At 37.9% G+C, this 18,582-nt stretch overlaps 2 protein-coding genes across 2 annotated transcripts in view; one reads left to right on the top strand and one right to left on the bottom strand.

Annotated features, from left to right (window-relative positions):
* The first annotated feature begins 13,700 nt into the window (after positions 1-13,700).
* LOC120768367 (voltage-dependent anion-selective channel) lies at positions 13,701-16,646 on the top strand. The gene is made up of 4 exons (XM_040095029.1): positions 13,701-13,805; positions 15,506-15,825; positions 15,890-16,117; positions 16,174-16,646. The coding sequence occupies exons 2-4, from the start codon at positions 15,506-15,508 to the stop codon at positions 16,472-16,474; spliced, it is 849 nt and encodes a 282-aa protein (XP_039950963.1). The 5' UTR covers positions 13,701-13,805; the 3' UTR covers positions 16,475-16,646.
* A 716-nt stretch (positions 16,647-17,362) lies between these two features.
* Positions 17,363-18,582, bottom strand: part of LOC120767824 (leukocyte receptor cluster member 8 homolog) — a 4,470-nt gene continuing 3,250 nt past the window's right edge. Inside the window, exon 7 of the mRNA XM_040094109.1 lies at positions 17,363-17,473. Within this exon, the coding sequence (XP_039950043.1) occupies positions 17,363-17,473 (111 nt within the window). The remainder of the gene's footprint in view (positions 17,474-18,582) is intronic.

Here is an 18,582-nt window from a genome sequence, read left to right as displayed (position 1 = left end):
CGCCAGTAATGATTCAAGCTAAAATCTTCATTCAAGAATTGTGGCAAGATGGCACTGAGTGGGATGAACAGGTAAAACCTTTACGTTTAGCGAAATGGGTTCAATTTGCTAACAACTTACATACTATATCTGAAATTCGAATCCCTCGATGGGTAAATTTCACCCCTAACATTAACGCAGAATTACACGGTTTCTGTGATGCCTCTGAAAAGGCTTATTGTGCAACAGTACGTACGCACTCAGTACCATAACAAAATATCTTCACACCTCTTGGTAGCCAAAGCCAAAGTTGCACCTTTGAGGACACTCAGTCTGCCACGGCTTGAACTGAATGGTGCTCTTCTGTTAGCAAAATTAATTTCAAAAGTCCAAACCCATCTCAAATGAAACGATCATAAAATGTATCTTTGGTCAGACTCAGAGATAGTTCTAGCATGGTTAGAAAAACCACCCTATACCTGGAAGACCTATGTATCTAACCGAATATCTCAAATCTTAGACTTAGTTCGCCCAGCAAAATGGCAACATGTTGTAAGTGCAGATAACTTAGCGGATCTTGGGACAAGAGGTTGCAAGCAACTGCACCTCACCAGCACTACAGAGTGTACTCTGGTGGAACGGTCCCACATGGCTAACAGAATCACCAGAATTCTGGCCAAAGTCTCCTGCTTGGAATATCATACCTCCTGAAAGTCGGAAAATAGAAAGTTTTCATATCACTCCAGAAGAGGATGATATTCTCCACAGATTTTCATCATTTCTTAGTGCACTAAGGGTAGTCGCTTATATGAACCAATTCATTCAAAGACTCACAACAAAAAATGAAAGGAGCACCAAATGATCCTTGCGTACAATTAACGCATTCCGACTTGCAACATGCCAAAGTCAGTCTAATACTTATTTATTTAAATGTGCATACGCCAAACGGCATTATACAACTAAAAAATTTCAAATTATATAATATTTGTTATGTAATTAAGATGGAGGGATTAATAGTATTTAATATTTAATAAAAGCACGTCTTGTCTTTCTCACTTGCGAAAAATGAATGTCGGATGTTTATTGACAAAATGGCCACCGGCTCTTTTTGACAGGTCACCGGGTACTTCATATACATACAATTCATTTCTATTATACAATGTGTGGTTCAGACAACTTATAATTAACTTAATGTTTACATCTCGACCAACCTGACAAAATTGATTGGCCTCAATCAATAGTCTAAAAATAATTTATGAAGCAGTGTGGCCCATGCATGACAATGACTGGGGGGACTTGTTGTCAGTACAAATTGGTGACAGCCATTTCCGAATTTTAATAGCCTCAATCACTCCGTCATAGGGCAGTTGAGTTAGCTGACAATTGCCAACGTCTCTTATTACGTACCGATCATTAGGCAACACTTTATGTATCACATAAGTTTCTTATTTTTCTCGACCGAAGTATCAACATGTCTAATTACCACGAATTCCCCGACTGAATATTTCTTTGCAGGCATACTGTTTCTAAGGAAATATTGCAAACTGTATTCTTGGGACTTTTCTATTTTTCTTAGGGCATCCTCTCGTATTTTCTCTAAATCCCTAGGGGTATCCTGTAGAATCTTATCTTCTAAGAATTCAGTCAAACCATCTACTATGCAGCCCCACTGGGTCACGCCGAAAAGTAACTCACTAGGTGTGTATTTAGTTGTACTATGAACCGTATTGTTTATGGCGTATTCTACTTGGGAGAGTTGAAGTGGCCAGTCAGAGTGTTCTGTAGAGTCGGTTAATTTACTTAACATGGCTTTCACAACACGGTTAACCCGTTCTACTTGACCATTGGCTTGTGGAGATGCTACTGCGACTTTTACATGGTTTATGTTTCTTTTAAAAAGGAATTTACTGAAATCAAGTGAAGTAAAACACGACCCCCTATCTGTAATAATTCGTCTTGGACGACTATAGTAACTGAAATATTTTTCTAGGGCACAGCAAACCTCTTTCGTACTTGTCGAATTGACTGGGTATAGTCTTACGAATTTGGTGAAGGCATCAATGGTTACCAATATGTGTTTGCGCTTCGATCTAATAGCTGGCAGCTAGCTGGTGGTCGATGTGAAGGGTATCGAAGGGGATTGGCTTCTTTGGAATACTGAACAGGTTATGTTCATTTGAACGCGCCGGGGCTGAATATAGTATGCACTTAATGCAGTTACGGGTAAATCGTTCAATTTTATCTCGCATTTGTTCAAACCAATAGTGTTTACGTATTTGACTATAACATTTGTCCACACCCAAATGTCCGATCTTTTCGTGCACCACACGAATAACGTTGTCTTGCATTTCGGCGGGCACGACTAATAAAGAGTCGTTACCTAGCCGGTGGAAAACCAGCCCGTCTATCAGTTCGTAACCAACCACTTCACCCTTTTCTAATTCGTCCAAAAGCTCTTTGAGTCTCGCGTCCCTACTCTGGGCAACTTGGATTTGAAAATCCAAATCGTCATAGTCGATGACGGCAACTAGTTTGCAACTACTCCTAAACCTACGCTCGCCTATTGTTAGCACTTCGGACAGATCTTGATAATCCTTCGAGTTACCTACAGACTTTAAAGGCACATCGGGTGCAATATCATTCGCAGTATTTGGGGGCAAGGGGATTCGGCTTAATGCATCTACATGACCGAGGTTAACACCTTTTCGGTGCCGGATCGAATAGTTGAAATTTTCTAACTCTAGGGCCCATCGCGCTATTCGTGGATTTACATGTTTTTTGTTTAGCGCCATTGTAAGGGAGTTGCAGTCTGTAACAATGACGAACGGCTTCTAAGTAAATCCTAAATCTCCTGAGAGCATAGATAATGGAAAGCGTTTCCAACTCGAAGCTATGGTATCTTGACTCTGCCCCCGTAGTAGTTATTGAAAAGTATGCAATGCAGTATCCTGTCTCTGGAGTAGGACAGACCCGAACCCATGACTGCTGGCGTCACAATGAAGTTCTGTTTCCCGCGTATGGTCATATATTGCTAGCAGTGGGGCTTTTACTAACTGCTCTCTGGAAATTTGCTGGTGCGTTCTTTAATCCGAACGGCATTCGAAGGTATTCAAATTGTCCTTGTGGTGTGACAAATGACGTTAATGGAATTGAATTCACGTCCATGGTCAATTGGTTGAACCCGTCCTTTAGGTCTAACAAAGTGAACCACCTCTTACCCGACATGTACTCTATACAATCTTTTATCAAAGGCAATGGAAAGTTATCTCGGATTGTTTTTTTATTAAGGGTCCTATAGTCAACGCACATTCTGGTAACACCGTTTTTTTTCTTTACCCGTACAATAGCTGAGGCATAAGGCGAATCGCTTGGCCGTATTATTTGTCTACTCAAAAGATCGTCGGTAATTCTTTGAATTATTCCTCGGTTTTGGAAAGATACCCGCCTCGGCAAACAATAAAAGGGTGTATCATCAGTTAAGCGAATTTTCATTTTATAATCGTAGGATTCCTTATTTATGTCTGCAGGTTTTATATAAGAGCTAAGTAAGGCAGCTGTAATTGCATCCCTTTTAACGTTATCTAACTTGGGTCCTAAGTCTACCTCCGGTTCGATTCCAACATCAATCGCATTTATTTCCTTTACTACATTGACATATTCATCGGTGCATTCACTGTTGCAAACACCAAAGTTCAAAATGTTATCATCGCATGCGTTCGACATGTTGACACTTTCCTCACCAGCTCTACCCCGGCCGCCCTTCCGATTACACAAATATCCCCCACGATCACCGTCAGGCAACTCAACTAACATCGAATCAGAAACACAGTGTTTTATATTAGAAAGAAAATCAACTTTGTTTAATTCAGTTTTAGATAACAAATTAGTTTGGAATTCATTCTTTTTTTCATATTAAATTGTTTGAAACGTATATTGAATATTTTAAGAAAATCTTGACCGAGTATTAGAGATGTTGTTATCGTATCATCATGAACCACCATTATTTGTAAGTACCGAATTTTGCCTCTAAATTTTACTGCACACAACACAGTACGAAACGAATATATTCGGTGCCGGCCAACACCAATGAAATTTGTAAGATATTGATTGATTGATAATTGAGCGCATTGCGGGGCGCTTGACCGTTGCATTAAACTAATGGGACTGCCGGAATCAAGAAGAGAAAACATTTCTTTAAAACCTGTGCCTCCGACTCGATAATATCTGCATAAAGCCACACTTACCCATTGTTTAAACTCTACATGGTCATCATCATCAGCATCTCCTTCCAGAACAGCGGCTACTTGAACTGGTCGATTTTTCTTCCTAAGGCAGTTGCTATGTTGGTGCCCCATTTGATGGCAGGTAAAGCATGATCCTGGCGGTCTAGTTGGTTTTGGGCAGCTGCTCTGGTAGTGTCCAAATTGGGAACAATTGTAGCAGCGAATTCGCGTTGATTCTTCGGCGGTAGGAGCAGTAGACTTCGGGGCCCCGGCGCGCATGGCAAGTTGGGGTAATGGATGCGTCGCTCGCCGCTGCTCGTAGCGATCCATGCGCCTCACCAGCTCCTTAATAGAGTTAGCACCATATAGGATAGAAATGTTGTTGCTACTGTCGGGAATACCGTCGATGATGATATCCACGAGTTCTTCTTCTTCTATGCTTATTCTGGAAGCGATGGACTGCATGGCCACCACATAAGCGATACATGTTTCGGGCGGTTTCAATCGCCGGGCACGCAACTGTCTGTAAATTTTTTGTCTGGTGGCGGTGCGCTGGAACATAGTACGTAGCAAAGACTTTAAACTGTCATAATCGGCGAGGCCGTGATTAAGGGTACTCTCCTTAACTGTCATACACCGCCGTAAGGCCAGGCACTTCTGTCTCTCACCGAGGTTGTTCGCTTCGATATAATCCTCGAACTGGACGAGCCACTTATTGACGTCACGGTGGTCGTCTCCACTGAATTTAGGCACAGCGGCTTCATGCTCATCGGTATTTATATAATTTTTCGGTGGTTCGTGATAATGTTGGTTCCCAAGTTCAGCTATTTCGCGACGTAGTTTTAGGATTCGGAGTTGTTCTTCTAGTCGCTCTGCTTCTAGGCCTAATAATGTGACATTTTCATATAGAGGTTCGATTTCTGATATTCGTTTCGGCGGTAGTGACAGCAGTTATGGCGGCGATGGCCCCGGAATCATCAATGCGAGCAGCGGTCGTTTTTTCAGCGGTGGTGGCAGCAGTTACAGCAATGGTGGCGTCGGGAGCGCTAGTTTGAGCAGCGGTGGTGACAGCGGTTATGGCGGCGGTAACTTCGGGAGCACCAATTTTTGTAGCAGTGGTGGCAGCAGTTAGGGCAGCGGTAGCGTCGGGAGCTCCGATTCGAGCAGTAATATTCGTATTTGCGGCTTTGTTGCCCTTACTTGATCTCATTTTCTTTAAATTTTCCTTTGGATAGCTGTGGATACAACCCCACACCTGAGATTTCTCACTTGCGAAAAATGAATGTCGGATGTTTATTGACAAAATGGCCACCGGCTCTTTTTGACAGGTCACCGGGTACTTCATATACATACAATTCATTTCTATTATACAATGTGTGGTTCAGACAACTTATAATTAACTTAATGTTTACAAATACTAGTGTAAATAAAACTATAAATTGAACAAAAATTGTAAGAATAGCAAATTATGAAGGAGAAAGTGGAAAAGGTGAGACTAGGGATATTGCAGTAGACGTGATTTAATAACCGGGATGAAGGCACTGAGCGATCCGCTATAGAAGTCCACATCGCTATGTAATGAGTTGACGAGCCTGGCCAGACGGTGGTGAGGACCATTGAAAACGTAGCTCTTGGTAGTTTTCATAGTCTTCAGGAGACGGTTACGTCTCAGTGAGAGACCCACTGATGCAAATTCGAAGCTGCTGATGATGTCTGGCGCATCGATAAGGCCGTTCACGACGTTGAAGAAAAATATCATGTCACTTGACGACGTTCTTGCAGGCTGCTGATGTTATAGTGTTTATAGACATTAGACACTGTTTTGTAACCACCAGGAATACCATATCGATAGCCAAGACATTTACATAGCTTTGATTGTATTTTTTCAATACGGCTGGAGGGAGTATCGGTATAAGGCGTCCAAATTACAGTGCCATATTCTAAAATTGGCAGAACCATTGATGAATAAAGGCGTAACAGTGAGATGGGATTCATGAAATCCTTACTAGTTCTAGTAATGAATCCCAGAACTTTAAAAGCCTGGAGAGTGATCTTCTCAATATGCTTGTTAAACGTCAGTTTATTGTCTATGATTCACTTAACAACTCATCGTTTAGATAATAATTAGCTGGTATTCTGATATGTGACCGTGAGTAGGATACAGTTACACATTTTCTGACATTCAAGTCCAATTTGTTTAATCGGCACCACAACGAAAGCTTGGCTATGTCATTCTGAAGAACTCGAAGGTCTTGCTCACTGGTTATCATTCTGAAGATCTTCAAATCATCTGCATAAAGCAAAAATTCTCATTGAAAGTGATCGCCAATATCGTTTACGAAGATATTAAAGAGAAGAGGTCCCAGATGTGACCCCTGAGATACTCCTGAGGTTACATTATGCTTAGCAGACAGGTATCCGTCTACTTTGACTTGGAAATGCCTTCCTGTAAGATATGATTGAATCCAACACAGTGCATTACCGCATATACCGTATCTTCTAAGTTTGTTTCGCAGAATAGTATGATCCACCCTGTCAAAAGCCTTGCTGAAATCGGTGTAAATGGTGTGACCTGAGTGGCCATTGTTTAGGGCATCTAGTAGATAATTTACGTAGATAAACAGGTTAGAGGAAGTCGACCTTCCGCCGACGAAACCATGCTGCTTGTTGGTGATAATATTTGTGAAGAATGCAGTGAGTTGTGGAAGAACTATCTTCTCGAAAAGCTTGGCCAAAGCTGATTGGATGCAAACTTGCCTATAGTCAACGACCTCAGACTTTGGGCCGTCCTTGTGAATCGGACATATGTAGGATGATTTCCATATAGTTGGGAAGACACCATTTTGTAGTGAGTAACTGAATAAGTGTGTGATATGCACGCTAAGGCTGTCTGCACAGTTTTTAAGAAAAGTATTTGGTAAGCCGTCCGGACCAGCACCTTTCTTCAAGTTTAGTGTCGACATCATTTTATGGACATCATTGATGTTAACCCCAAATTCATCCATGGTGACAGTCGGAGCTGGTTCTACTTCAGTTGACGGTGAACACTGGTGAGAATTTTGGTTGTACACACTATTGAAAAAGGATGCATATTGCTAATATCGATACCTGAGTCTGCCGACAGATTATCCCAGGACATGGTGGACGGGATGTCACCATTACCATTAACATTAGCATCCTCCTGTACTTGTTGTTTAATTTTATCTATGTAATTCTTGTAGCATTGTTTATTGAGAATTTTACATTCTCTCCTGAGTTCGCTAAACTTTCTATAATTCTTTTTGCAATTGCACTTCTTGTAAGTATGTAGTATGGGCTTCCTTCTTAAGTATCATTTTGTGTTTTAATTCGCTTGAAAACCAGTACGGAAAGTTGTTGTTGTTTTGTGAACGGACGGGCACATAGTAGATATACCTCTTTGAATAATGTCATAGAAGACTACAACTTTGCTGTCTAGGGTAGAGGATGAATACAGGCTCGACCAATCGACGTTTAGATAAAATGCATTAAGGCTCTCATAGTCAGCACTTTTGAAATCATGGAAAGGTAAAGTTACTGGTTTGAGGCTGAGCTGGAGTTCGATCGTGATACCAAGGGCTGGAAGGTATCGATCCATTGTGGTAATTGCCTGCGTGTGATCAACATGTATATGCTGATTACTGAAACAAAGATCAAGTAAATTATGATTATCGGCTTGAATGTTATTAAATTGGCGGCATTCTAACAGAGAGAGGCCTTCATAGAGTAAATTTTCACAGTCTATATGAGGCGAGCTATTTGGAAGGTTGAACTCCCCCGTGATGAGGAAGTGGGTATCTTTGTGCTTTACTTTCAAGTACTGAAGTGTATCGGGAAACGCTTGGTAAGCGACTAGTGATGCTCTCGGTGGAATGTAGACACATCCAATAATGATGTCTGAAGTATTGCACTTGATTTTTACGTAGATGTGTTCAATACTATCATCGATGACTGGAATACATTCAGCGTGCACAAACTTTTTTATTGCGATGAAAGCACCCCCACCTCGTTCGCTATCACTTGTGATATTGTTCCCCATCATGGATAGCTGGGTGAAGCCATGACTCAGCATCAATACTGCTAATCGCTGCTGCTGTGAGAAAACTGCCGAGCTTGGTACGTAGTCCCCTCACATTCTGAAAGATTGTTTGAGTTTCCCTTATCGTTGAACGAGCGAAAATTCTTATTGACTAATTTCGGGACGCCATTAACGTATTTTATAGTCTTAGAGGAGTCACCGTTCGTTCGGAAAACTCTGCTATAATTTCTTGAGTTGGAGCTGATGCACCAGTGAAAGTTTCGAGCTTGTTTTCTACTGAGTTTAGTCTGTTATCAAGACTAGAACATGTTTTGGCCAAGCCTTTATGCTGCTTGGATAAACTTGTGACCTCCCTTCTGATGTCATTAACATTCTTTTCGATGGCTGTCTTCAAACTGTTGAATTTACTCTCAAAAGATGTTGTGAGCTTTGAATACTGGTCATCAAGCAGACGTTTAAGTTTAAGCATGGTGATGTTACCATCGTCATCACTTTCAGAGTCAAGATCATCCTGAGTGACGATACCAACCTCCAAACGGCATGTTTCACATTTCCATTGATAACCTTGATGTTTTATTTTATTTGCTAGCTCGGTGAATTCCGCTCTATTAAGTTTCGCACATTTGCGCACATGACACTTGGTGAATTAGCGACCATTTTGCAAACGGCACAAGTAAGCTGCGGCTAAATGATTTTTTAGGAGGCATTTTTGAGTCATATATCATACGATACAGAAAAAAATTTGGGTTTATTTTGATGAGCACTGCATTAAACAATAATTAACTACTAAAGGGCAATTTTTATTAATTTTATTCAATATTTAACTTTTGTTCAATTATTTTGGTTCACATCATAACAAAAGGGTTGCCAGACAATATTATATACAAAAACTCGCTATTTCAGCAAATATAAATCAAAGTTGCTTGAAAAGCGACAGATCATGGCAGCTTTACCACCTGAACGCTGCAACTATGCTCTACCCTTTACCATCACTGCGGTTGATTTTGCTGGACCTTTCCAGATAAAGGCCTCCATATTAAGGTCTTCTTCAATTAGAAAAGGGTATGTATGTTTTACCACAAAGACAGGACACCTCGAGCTTTGTTCAGATCTGACTACTGCGGCTTTTCTTACAGCATTTGCACGCTTTGTCGGACGACGCGTATTTCCTTCAAAAATAATGAGCGATAATGGGAAAAACTTTTTCGGAGCGCAAAAAGCAACAGAGAAGCGGTTTATAAACTTCATGAAAGAAGTCTCCCCTGAAATTGATAACAAATATGCACCCCAACGGATCGATTGGTAGTTTATACCTCCATGTTCTCCACATATGGGCGGACTTTGGGAATCAGCAATAAAAAGCTTTAAGTCCCATTTAAAGAAAACGGCTGGTAATCATAAATTCAATTATGAGGAGTTTACTACACTACTCACTCGTATCGAAGCCGTGTTAAATTCAAGACCCATATCACCCGTCTCGCAAGATCCCTCCGATTTCACAGTTCTTACACCAGGTCATTTCCTCAGAGGAGCTCCTCTTCTCGCCATACCTGAGACAGAAGGAGACTCACTCACTTTAATAAATCGATGGGAAAGAATCAAGATTCTCCATCACGAATTCAGCCACAGATGGAAGGAAGACTATCTCAAAGATCTCCATAAGAAATATCGATGGAATACGGTCCAGAAGGAAGCCAATGCAGGAGAATGCGTCATCGTACAGCCTTCCTCCAACAGAATGGCGACTAGGCCGCATTGAAAAGGTTCATCAAGGATCAGATGGTCACATATGTAAGAGTAGTCGATGTTCGGGCCCAATCGGCATATTAACTCGACCAGTCACCAAACAGTGTTCTTCCAAACAGCGAAGAACGACTTCAACCAAAAACCGCAAAATAACTTGCAAAATTAATCGAAAAATAATAAATCAATTCCGTTAATTCGAAATTAACCCGCTTTAGAATCCATACATAAAAATAAACTCAAACAAGCTCGTTGAAGATCAACCTATTATACATATATGTACATATGTATAGATATGTAGCTACAACAACTACATTCCAACATTATAAATAAAATCAATTTAATGCCATCTTATATTCTCATAGAAATGGAGGAGGAGGCGACCCACATCCAACACCGCGTAAGGTCCGAAATCCCTACACCTAAATCGTCGGCTGCACCCGTAGCCGTACCAAGGACCAGGGTTATGTGACCACCACCATCCGCCGCAGCAGTCAGGGAGATACGAGAAAAGCAGCTTTTGGAGCCACAGGGGCCTCCATGTTCAAGCCTGTGCCATCGCTCACATGCTCTGAAAAGATGTACCATTTTTAAGAGCATGAAGCCTGCTCAACGACAACAGGTTGCAAGAGCCCACGGGCATTGCATGACCTGCCTGGCAGATGACCACGCCACTAAAGAGTGCTGCTGCCGACGGAGACTGTCAATATTGCCAAAGGGCGCATCACACTCTATTTCATCGATTTCCCCGCCTAGCCAATCCGTCGGAAAATCGCACCAACACCCGTACCAGACCACGCAGCGATCCTATCCGGCGACGACGAAGCAGCCAACCAACCACCATACATCCACGGCCTTCTCCGCTACGCCACGCTCATCGCCAGCAACAACGACGCTCAACAGGGTTGAGCGCTGTACTCAATACACTGCAACAGCAGTCACATGAGTTATGAGCGGTCTGCAACTATTCATTTTTCAAGAACCGCAACCTTCGCACTTTCTTTTTGGGACTTCTCGCCAAAGTGACGTAGTGACGTGAGTCCCGGATTTCGCCGCAGTGTCAGTGTGTGGAAACCAATATTAAAAAAAATAAAATTGTTATCCTAATCAAAAAAAATACATACATATATTCAGTTGGTTAAATAAACTTAATAAATATTGAATACAGAGGTGCGATAGAAAGTGCTTTTGATTTGGCATAAGTATACTAGTGTCACACGTTAACAATACATATTTACGCTGGCTTGTAGGCGAAGCTGTTACACAATGTTGTGACGCTTTGTCGTCGCGTCAGCTATTTGACTCTTTAACAAAGCGTGAGCTTCGGCCATTGGTTGTCCGTGACAACGGAGATGCGAAAAGATGCGTGCGTCACTTGTTATTCTCTTATGAATGTTTGTACATACATACATATGTGACTCGTATTTGCTTTCGTAAACATACAGACAAATGTGCCAAAGAAATAATATATGTATATGTCATAGAAATTATATTGATACATACATACATATGTAAATATGATAAGGGAATGATGGGAATATGCATAAGTGAAAGTCATCAATTTTTTTGAAGAAATGAAAAGAAGACGTGTTTATATGAGTACATTTAAGTTCATTTGGGACATCTTTATTTTGTAATAGTCGAAATATTATTTATTTGAAATAATAATTTATTTAAAATTATTTTTTATCTAATTTTTCCCAACTTTGTAAAAAAATTAAAAAATTTACGTTTTTTTGGAACAAAATGGTTCACATGATACAAAATAATCACATATATGGGATATATTTGTATATTTTTTCTTCAAAGCATTTCTCTTTATTCATTCTCGCGTAAAATCAGTCGTTTTAATTTTTTTTTTGATTTTGTATGATGTTCGATTGGACGGCTAATAGAGCTGATAGAATTGAAGTTAGGAATTCACAATTTTCGCTGCTATTTAGCAGAATGAGCACGTTTTCTGGCAGAAATATATTTAAATCAAGTGTAATTACCCTGAGAGACAAGCAAAATTAATACGCATTAAGCAAATTTTATGGTGACAGACGGCAGACTTGCGCATTTGGACAGCTGATTGTGAAATTTGTTTATTTATTTAAAAAAAGTGAAATAAAAATGAATGAGAGAAATTATTAATAGAAATTTTGATATTTTTGGAAAATCAATATAAATTTAACGAAAAAATTCGTTTATTATTAACTACTTTCTAAGATAATAGAGTGAAATAAAAGCAATAATTGATTGTAATGCGAAAAAGTGTGAGAATAAGTTAAAAATATTGTAAAAATGGATAGCAAACTGTGCGTTGTTTATATTCTGCCATCTAAAAATATTAAAATTTGTTTTTGTTAATATACTTGCACATAATTTAATTAGCAATATAAAAACTGTTTACCCCTGAAGCTGTAAACACAAACAAGGCGGCAGATTTCAAGCGACATCTGTCAATCAATAGCAAAAATCTGTCATTTTTAACCAATGTTGCCTACTAAATTCAGCCAAATTCACGAAATTCTTGTGCATTACAAACTTGCATTCACATGGGTCAAATGCGTAAATAAATGTAATAGCCCTGACAGACGAGCAAAATTAATGCGCTTTAAGCAACGCTAATGCGCATTGAAATTTTATGGTGACAGACGGCAGATTTGTACATTTGGACAGCTTATAGTAAAATTTGTTTATTTATTACAACAAAAAGTGAAATGAAAGTGTGCATAAGTGCAAGTATATTAACAAAAACAAATTTTAATATTTTTAGATGGCAGAAAATAAACAACGAACAGTTTGCTATCCATTTTTCCAATATTCTTCACTTTTTCACACACTTTCATTTCACTTTTCGTTTTAATAAATAAACAAATTTCACTATCAGCTGTCAAAATGCACAAGTCTGCCGTCTGTCACCATAAAATTTTAATGCGCATTAGCGTTGCTTAAGGCGCATTAATTTTGCTCGTCTGTCAGGGCTATTTAACTGAATTTATCAAATTTGAGTAGGCAACACTGGTTAAAAATGGCCGATTTTTGCTATCGTTTGACAGATGTCCTCCTTTGTGCTTACAGCATCAGAGGGTCGCAGTTTTTATATTGCTAATTAAATTATGTGCAGGTATATTAACAAAAAAAAATTTTGATATTTTTAGATAGTAAAAAATAAACAACGCACAGTTTGCTATCCGTTTTTCCAATATTCTTAATTTTTTCACACACTTCTTTCGAGTTACAATCAACTATTGCTTTTAATTGCACTTTATTATCTTTTAACGTATTTAATAATAAACGAATTTTTTTGTTAAATTTCTTTGATTTCAAAGTTGCCATTAATAATTTTTTCCTAACCATTTTTATTTCACTTTTTTTTTTTAATAAATACACAGTTTTACAATCAGCTGTCTAAATGCACAATTCTGCCGTCTGTCATCTGTCAAACAAGAGCAAAAGTCGGCCATTTTTAATCAGTGGTGCCTACTCAAATTTGGTAAATTTAGCTAAATGCACGAAATTTTTGTGCATTCCTAATTTGCACTAACATGGATCAAATGCGCAAGTTAATGCAAGTTAAACCGCCAATGCAAATTAGCGCTGTCGTCTGCCAGGGCTATTATAAAATTTAATCAAAGTCGCAAACCTTCAAGTATTGATAAAAGTGTGTTTTTCAGTTTTTTATGGAACTTGGCCACACTTATACAAATGAACTTATTTTTCTTTCACTACTTGTTCATCTTGTTAGAAGGTTCACAAAATTTCTGGTGTTCGTCGTGGTCGTTGTGTTCCTACATCTTGCTCGTGACGTTGTTAGTGTAAGTATAAAATTAATTAAAATGTTGAAATAAAAATCATGAAGAATACATAAAAACGTTTGAAAAATTGTATCGTCAATTAAATTTATACGAAGCCATAGTATGTGAATAATAACATAAAAATGTAAAAGTGATTTCATAACCTACAAAAGAGTACTAACAATTTCTAAGTTTCTTAGCTGGTGGTATATGGGGTGATAGTGGTAAACTATAAATTTGTTTTTCTTGTTTTATATCTATAGTGGATCACCTTTTAAGAATCTCATTCGCCTCGTTTCAATATCACTAGTATTTCTACAAAGTAAATAATAGAATGAAAGTTCACACTATTAGCTGATTAATTTTCGCGAAATAGAAATATATAATCATGTAGGTTCAGATAAATGTATGCCATTGAGAAAGAAAATATAACAGTCACCGGCATGTTATAAATGAGGAATTGAAAACTTACATATACAATTTGCTTAGGGTGGTGAATATGCTATTTTCTCTTGTTACGTAACAAACAGAAACGTTGCAAAGTTTCATTCGTTTTGCTTTTTTGAACTAAGTTCACAGATTTAATGTTCTTTTGTAGAAAAAAACAACAACAGAGAAAGGATAGTTAAGGTACTAAATCTCAACGTAAGTTTAAGTTGTAAGTCTTAAAATCATGTGAGAATAATTTTGTGATAGATCAATGAAGATAATTTCGTACATACATATGCACATAAATGAGAAACTTTCGTCTATTTTTGCTGCCACAACTTATATATGTTAGTATAAATCCATGTATACATTTTCTTTTATGTGTTTATTACTTTTATTAATATGTATGAGTAGTTACTAAAAGAAGGCTTAAATATGAAATCACGAATTTAAAATATTTTGTGAACTATGAAAATATAAATAAATATTTTATTTTTGAACTGTGTAACTCATTAACCACAATCTTTTGTATAGGTATTTTTGTTAAAAAGCGTATATAGATATTGCTTTAAACATATGCAGATAACAAAACCACCCCTCACGTTTCCATGCAGCGAAAGTCAAATTTGTTACATCATCATAAGAAAAAATAAATATTTCCGTAGCTGGTGTATGTTTGTTGTTTTAGTTACGTTTTGGCCGTTAGCCCTTGTTTAGCAAGTCGTAAAATCTTTATATGCATGAATGTATAATTATATTATATGTACAAAAACTTGCTGGGTGTACTATCCCACCACTATTTTTCATGTTTCATTCCTTAAGCTGATTAAATGTGAGTGATGTTTATCAATAATTTTTATATACATATTTTTTTTGTGTCCATATTCATATTCAGCTGATCCAAGTTTTTAACCAGCCTTTTTACTTTTTGAAATACTAGATGCATCTTGGAATATTACTATTTCAGATTTTTAACATTTGTGGTCAAGATTGTTTTAAGTATTCCCAAAAAGTTAAACTGATTCTTAAAAACCTTAATTTGTATTATTTTATTTGTTTACTAATAATTTCAAGTATAAATACGTATTTCTGTACCTTAATCAAATATTTACTTTGTCTACACGAGTCTAATCAATCAATAATTTGAGAATTTTTAATCACTCAAAATTTAGACTAAAAAACGTACACATATATTTTACGTTACATATTTAAAAAAATAAAATACACAACAACCTTCAAAATATCTTAGAACAGTAATAAACTGACTTTTTTCCTAAATCTTTAATCTGCAGATGGCTCCTCCATCATATCCTGATCTTGGCAAACAAGCCCGCGATGTCTTCAGCAGAGGTTACCATTTTGGCCTATGGAAGTTGGATTGTAAGACAAAGACACCCTCTGGTATTGAGTTCAACACAGCCGGGCATTCCAACCAGGAGTCTGGCAAAGTATTCGGATCACTGGAGACAAAATATAAGGTTAAGGATTATGGTTTAAGTTTAACCGAAAAATGGAACACAGATAACACCTTGTTCACCGAAGTATCTGTTCAAGATAAGTTGCTAGAAGGTTTAAAGTTGGCATTCGAAGCTACTTTCGCGCCACAATCAGGGTGAGACAAGATAAAAATTAACAATTTTTTTTTGTAATAATATTTTACTTTTGTTGGTTTTTAGCAACAAAACTGGAAAATTTAAGGCTGCTTATGGTCACGAAAATGTGAAGGTAGACTCTGACGTGAATGTTGACCTTAATGGTCCACTCATCAATGCATCAGCTGTATTGGGTTATGAAGGTTGGTTGGCTGGTTACCAGACTGCTTTCGATACCCAAAACAATTCCTTGAAAACCAACAATTTTGCCTTGGGCTATGCTGCAAAGGACTTTGTGCTGCATACAGCTGTGTATGTAATACGTTTTATACACGAAAAGGAAGAATTTAATATTTTTATATTTGCAGCAATGATGGCCAAGAGTTTACCGGTTCAATTTTCCAGAAATGTACTCCAAAACTTGATGTTGCCGTCCAATTATCCTGGACATCTGGTGGTAACAATACCAAGTTTGGTCTTGGTGGCAAATACCTTATTGACGATGACATTAGCGTTCGTGCGAAGGTGAACAACGCTAGCCAAGTTGGTTTGGGTTACCAACAACGAGTACGTGATGGTATCACAGTTAGTCTTTCCGCTTTGATTGATGGCAAAAACTTCAATGCTGGCGGTCACAAGATTGGTGTTGCTTTGGAGCTGGAAGCTTAAAAGTATCCTAATTTAAAAACAATGAAACAGTTACCCATTAAATTATAACGGAACTCCAAAAAGAAATAAAGAACACAGAAATAAATTATTTCATGTTTAGCCAGTAAAAACAATATAGCAGTTAATCCAAATAAATGGGATTTTAATTAAACTTAAAAACACATACACACAATTTTGGAGAATCTATTTTAAAACTATTATTTTTTTAATCTCATTTTCTCGTCCTTAAACACGGTTATTTAGTAACTTTCAGTTAAACGATATATTGTCGCCAACGCAGCTTTCGTATAAAGTTAATAAGTAGTCAAGCCAATAATATGCATTTAATTTAAAAACGTGTACTATAAACGTTTAAATTTATAAAGCTATATATACAATTTTATCAGAATTACATTGAAATGACAATATTTATTTTGTATGTGTAATATTTTAAGTACATACATACATTTATGTACCTAGTCAAAAAAAGAGAACGAATGAATCAAGGATACATTATTTTTTCGTTATCTCTGGTTGGCTCTACGGACTCGCAATTTTATCCGCCCGTGGATGCTGCATTACTCAAAGCAGCGATGAAAGGATGTCCAACTTCTTCTAGTGTAAAGCTTTGAACACACAGCCGACTGCACGACAGTGAAATTTTGTCCACAAACGACGACTTGAAGCCAGCTTCTTGATTATTTTGAAGACAGCAGCGACATATAAAAAAATAAAAATTCACTTGAAAGAAATTTAAATATTTTGGTCAAAGTGAAATTTTTGTCATTTAAGTTATCATTTGTTATTGCAAATGATATATCAGTGCTATTTTATGTTTCTGTTGGTAAAATAACGTTAGTCTTGTTGCGGCTTAATATTTTTACATTTCAAATTTGAAATGGTTTTAATTTAGCGACAGCCACAACTGAAATCTTGCCGCATTGATGTCATGCTGTTGTCCAAATAATTGCCGTTCCCACCCGCTTCCAGAAAAATTACAATTCTTATACGGCCAACTTCCTGTATTGGCGTAGGCGCTGCTTATGCGGTTATACCGAGTTTACAACAGCGCGCCAGCTCATAGGTACGCTCCAAGCGCTCATAGAGGGCATCTTTGGTTACATCGTTCTTCTCTTCCGTCGGGACATGGGCGCAAATCAGGGATATATTGAAGAACTTCGCTTTGATGCGGATTGTGGCTAGACGTTTATCTACCGGGGTGAATGACAGTACTCTCCCACCACGAATCCCACACCAAATTTGCGCTCCTTTATATGGCCACTGTAGTAAATGCCACAGCGATCACGAATACATCGTCCTATTTTGGCTCAAATGATGCGTGCTGCTTTTAATTACACTCAGATTGATTACAGTATGTACATACTCATATATTGGAATGATGGCCGCAATTTGTCCACATTGCGATCCGACTGACTTTCAAGGTGGAACGTCCGGGATGTGTTATGCTAATAGCAAAGTGAGATTACCACCATTATAATCTTCATTTGAACCATTGTATTCAATAACTTGTTTGAGTCATGTTCAACAATAAAATACGACATTTCAAATGACATCTTTTGTTGCAACAAAAATGATTATACTCTTACAATCTGTTGCTGTTGGCAGTGAAAAAGTTAGATGTATAACGTAATGCCGACAATAAAAATATTGAAAATTAGAGTTCCGACAGTCAAAATACCAACAAATCAAGAAAAGGTGGCGTTGATCGTTCGAGTCCCAAATCAAAACACCGACAAATCAAAATACCGTCAAATTAAAACACCGGCAAATCAAGAAAAGGTGGCGTCGGCCTCCGGTGACGAACACGCTCAGGATCATAACCCTTAGTCAGTAAAATTCTCTTTCTGTGCTTCGATAGAAATAAGGGCGGACAAGGTAAAATATTTGGGATGCACTTAAAATACCGAAATTCAAAATGCCGACAAAATTTAAATATACAGCTAAATCAAAATACCGACAAATAAAAACACCAAAAAATCAAACTACCGACTAATCATACAGACAAAAAAATATTTGCAAAATCAAGTTTTATAGCCGAGGACTTGGAAAAAGTTCAACGCGAAAGAACTAAGCACGCCCAGGTGTGCCGAAGGCCTCCAATGTCAAAA

The sequence above is a fragment of the Bactrocera tryoni genome, chromosome 2 (genome assembly GCF_016617805.1).
Source record: "Bactrocera tryoni isolate S06 chromosome 2, CSIRO_BtryS06_freeze2, whole genome shotgun sequence".
Lineage (NCBI taxonomy): Eukaryota > Metazoa > Arthropoda > Insecta > Diptera > Tephritidae > Bactrocera > Bactrocera tryoni.
This window is presented reverse-complemented; position numbering and strand designations above follow the sequence as displayed.

Bases quoted from the DNA above. Each gene is read 5' to 3' on its own strand.
- LOC120768367 (XM_040095029.1), top strand. From the start codon at position 15,506: ATGGCTCCTCCATCATATCCTGATCTTGGCAAACAAGCCCGCGATGTC. The intron at 15,826-15,889 runs GTGAGACAAGAT...GTTGGTTTTTAG, and splicing joins ACTTTCGCGCCACAATCAGG to CAACAAAACTGGAAAATTTA. The intron at 16,118-16,173 runs GTATGTAATACG...TTATATTTGCAG, and splicing joins TTTGTGCTGCATACAGCTGT to CAATGATGGCCAAGAGTTTA.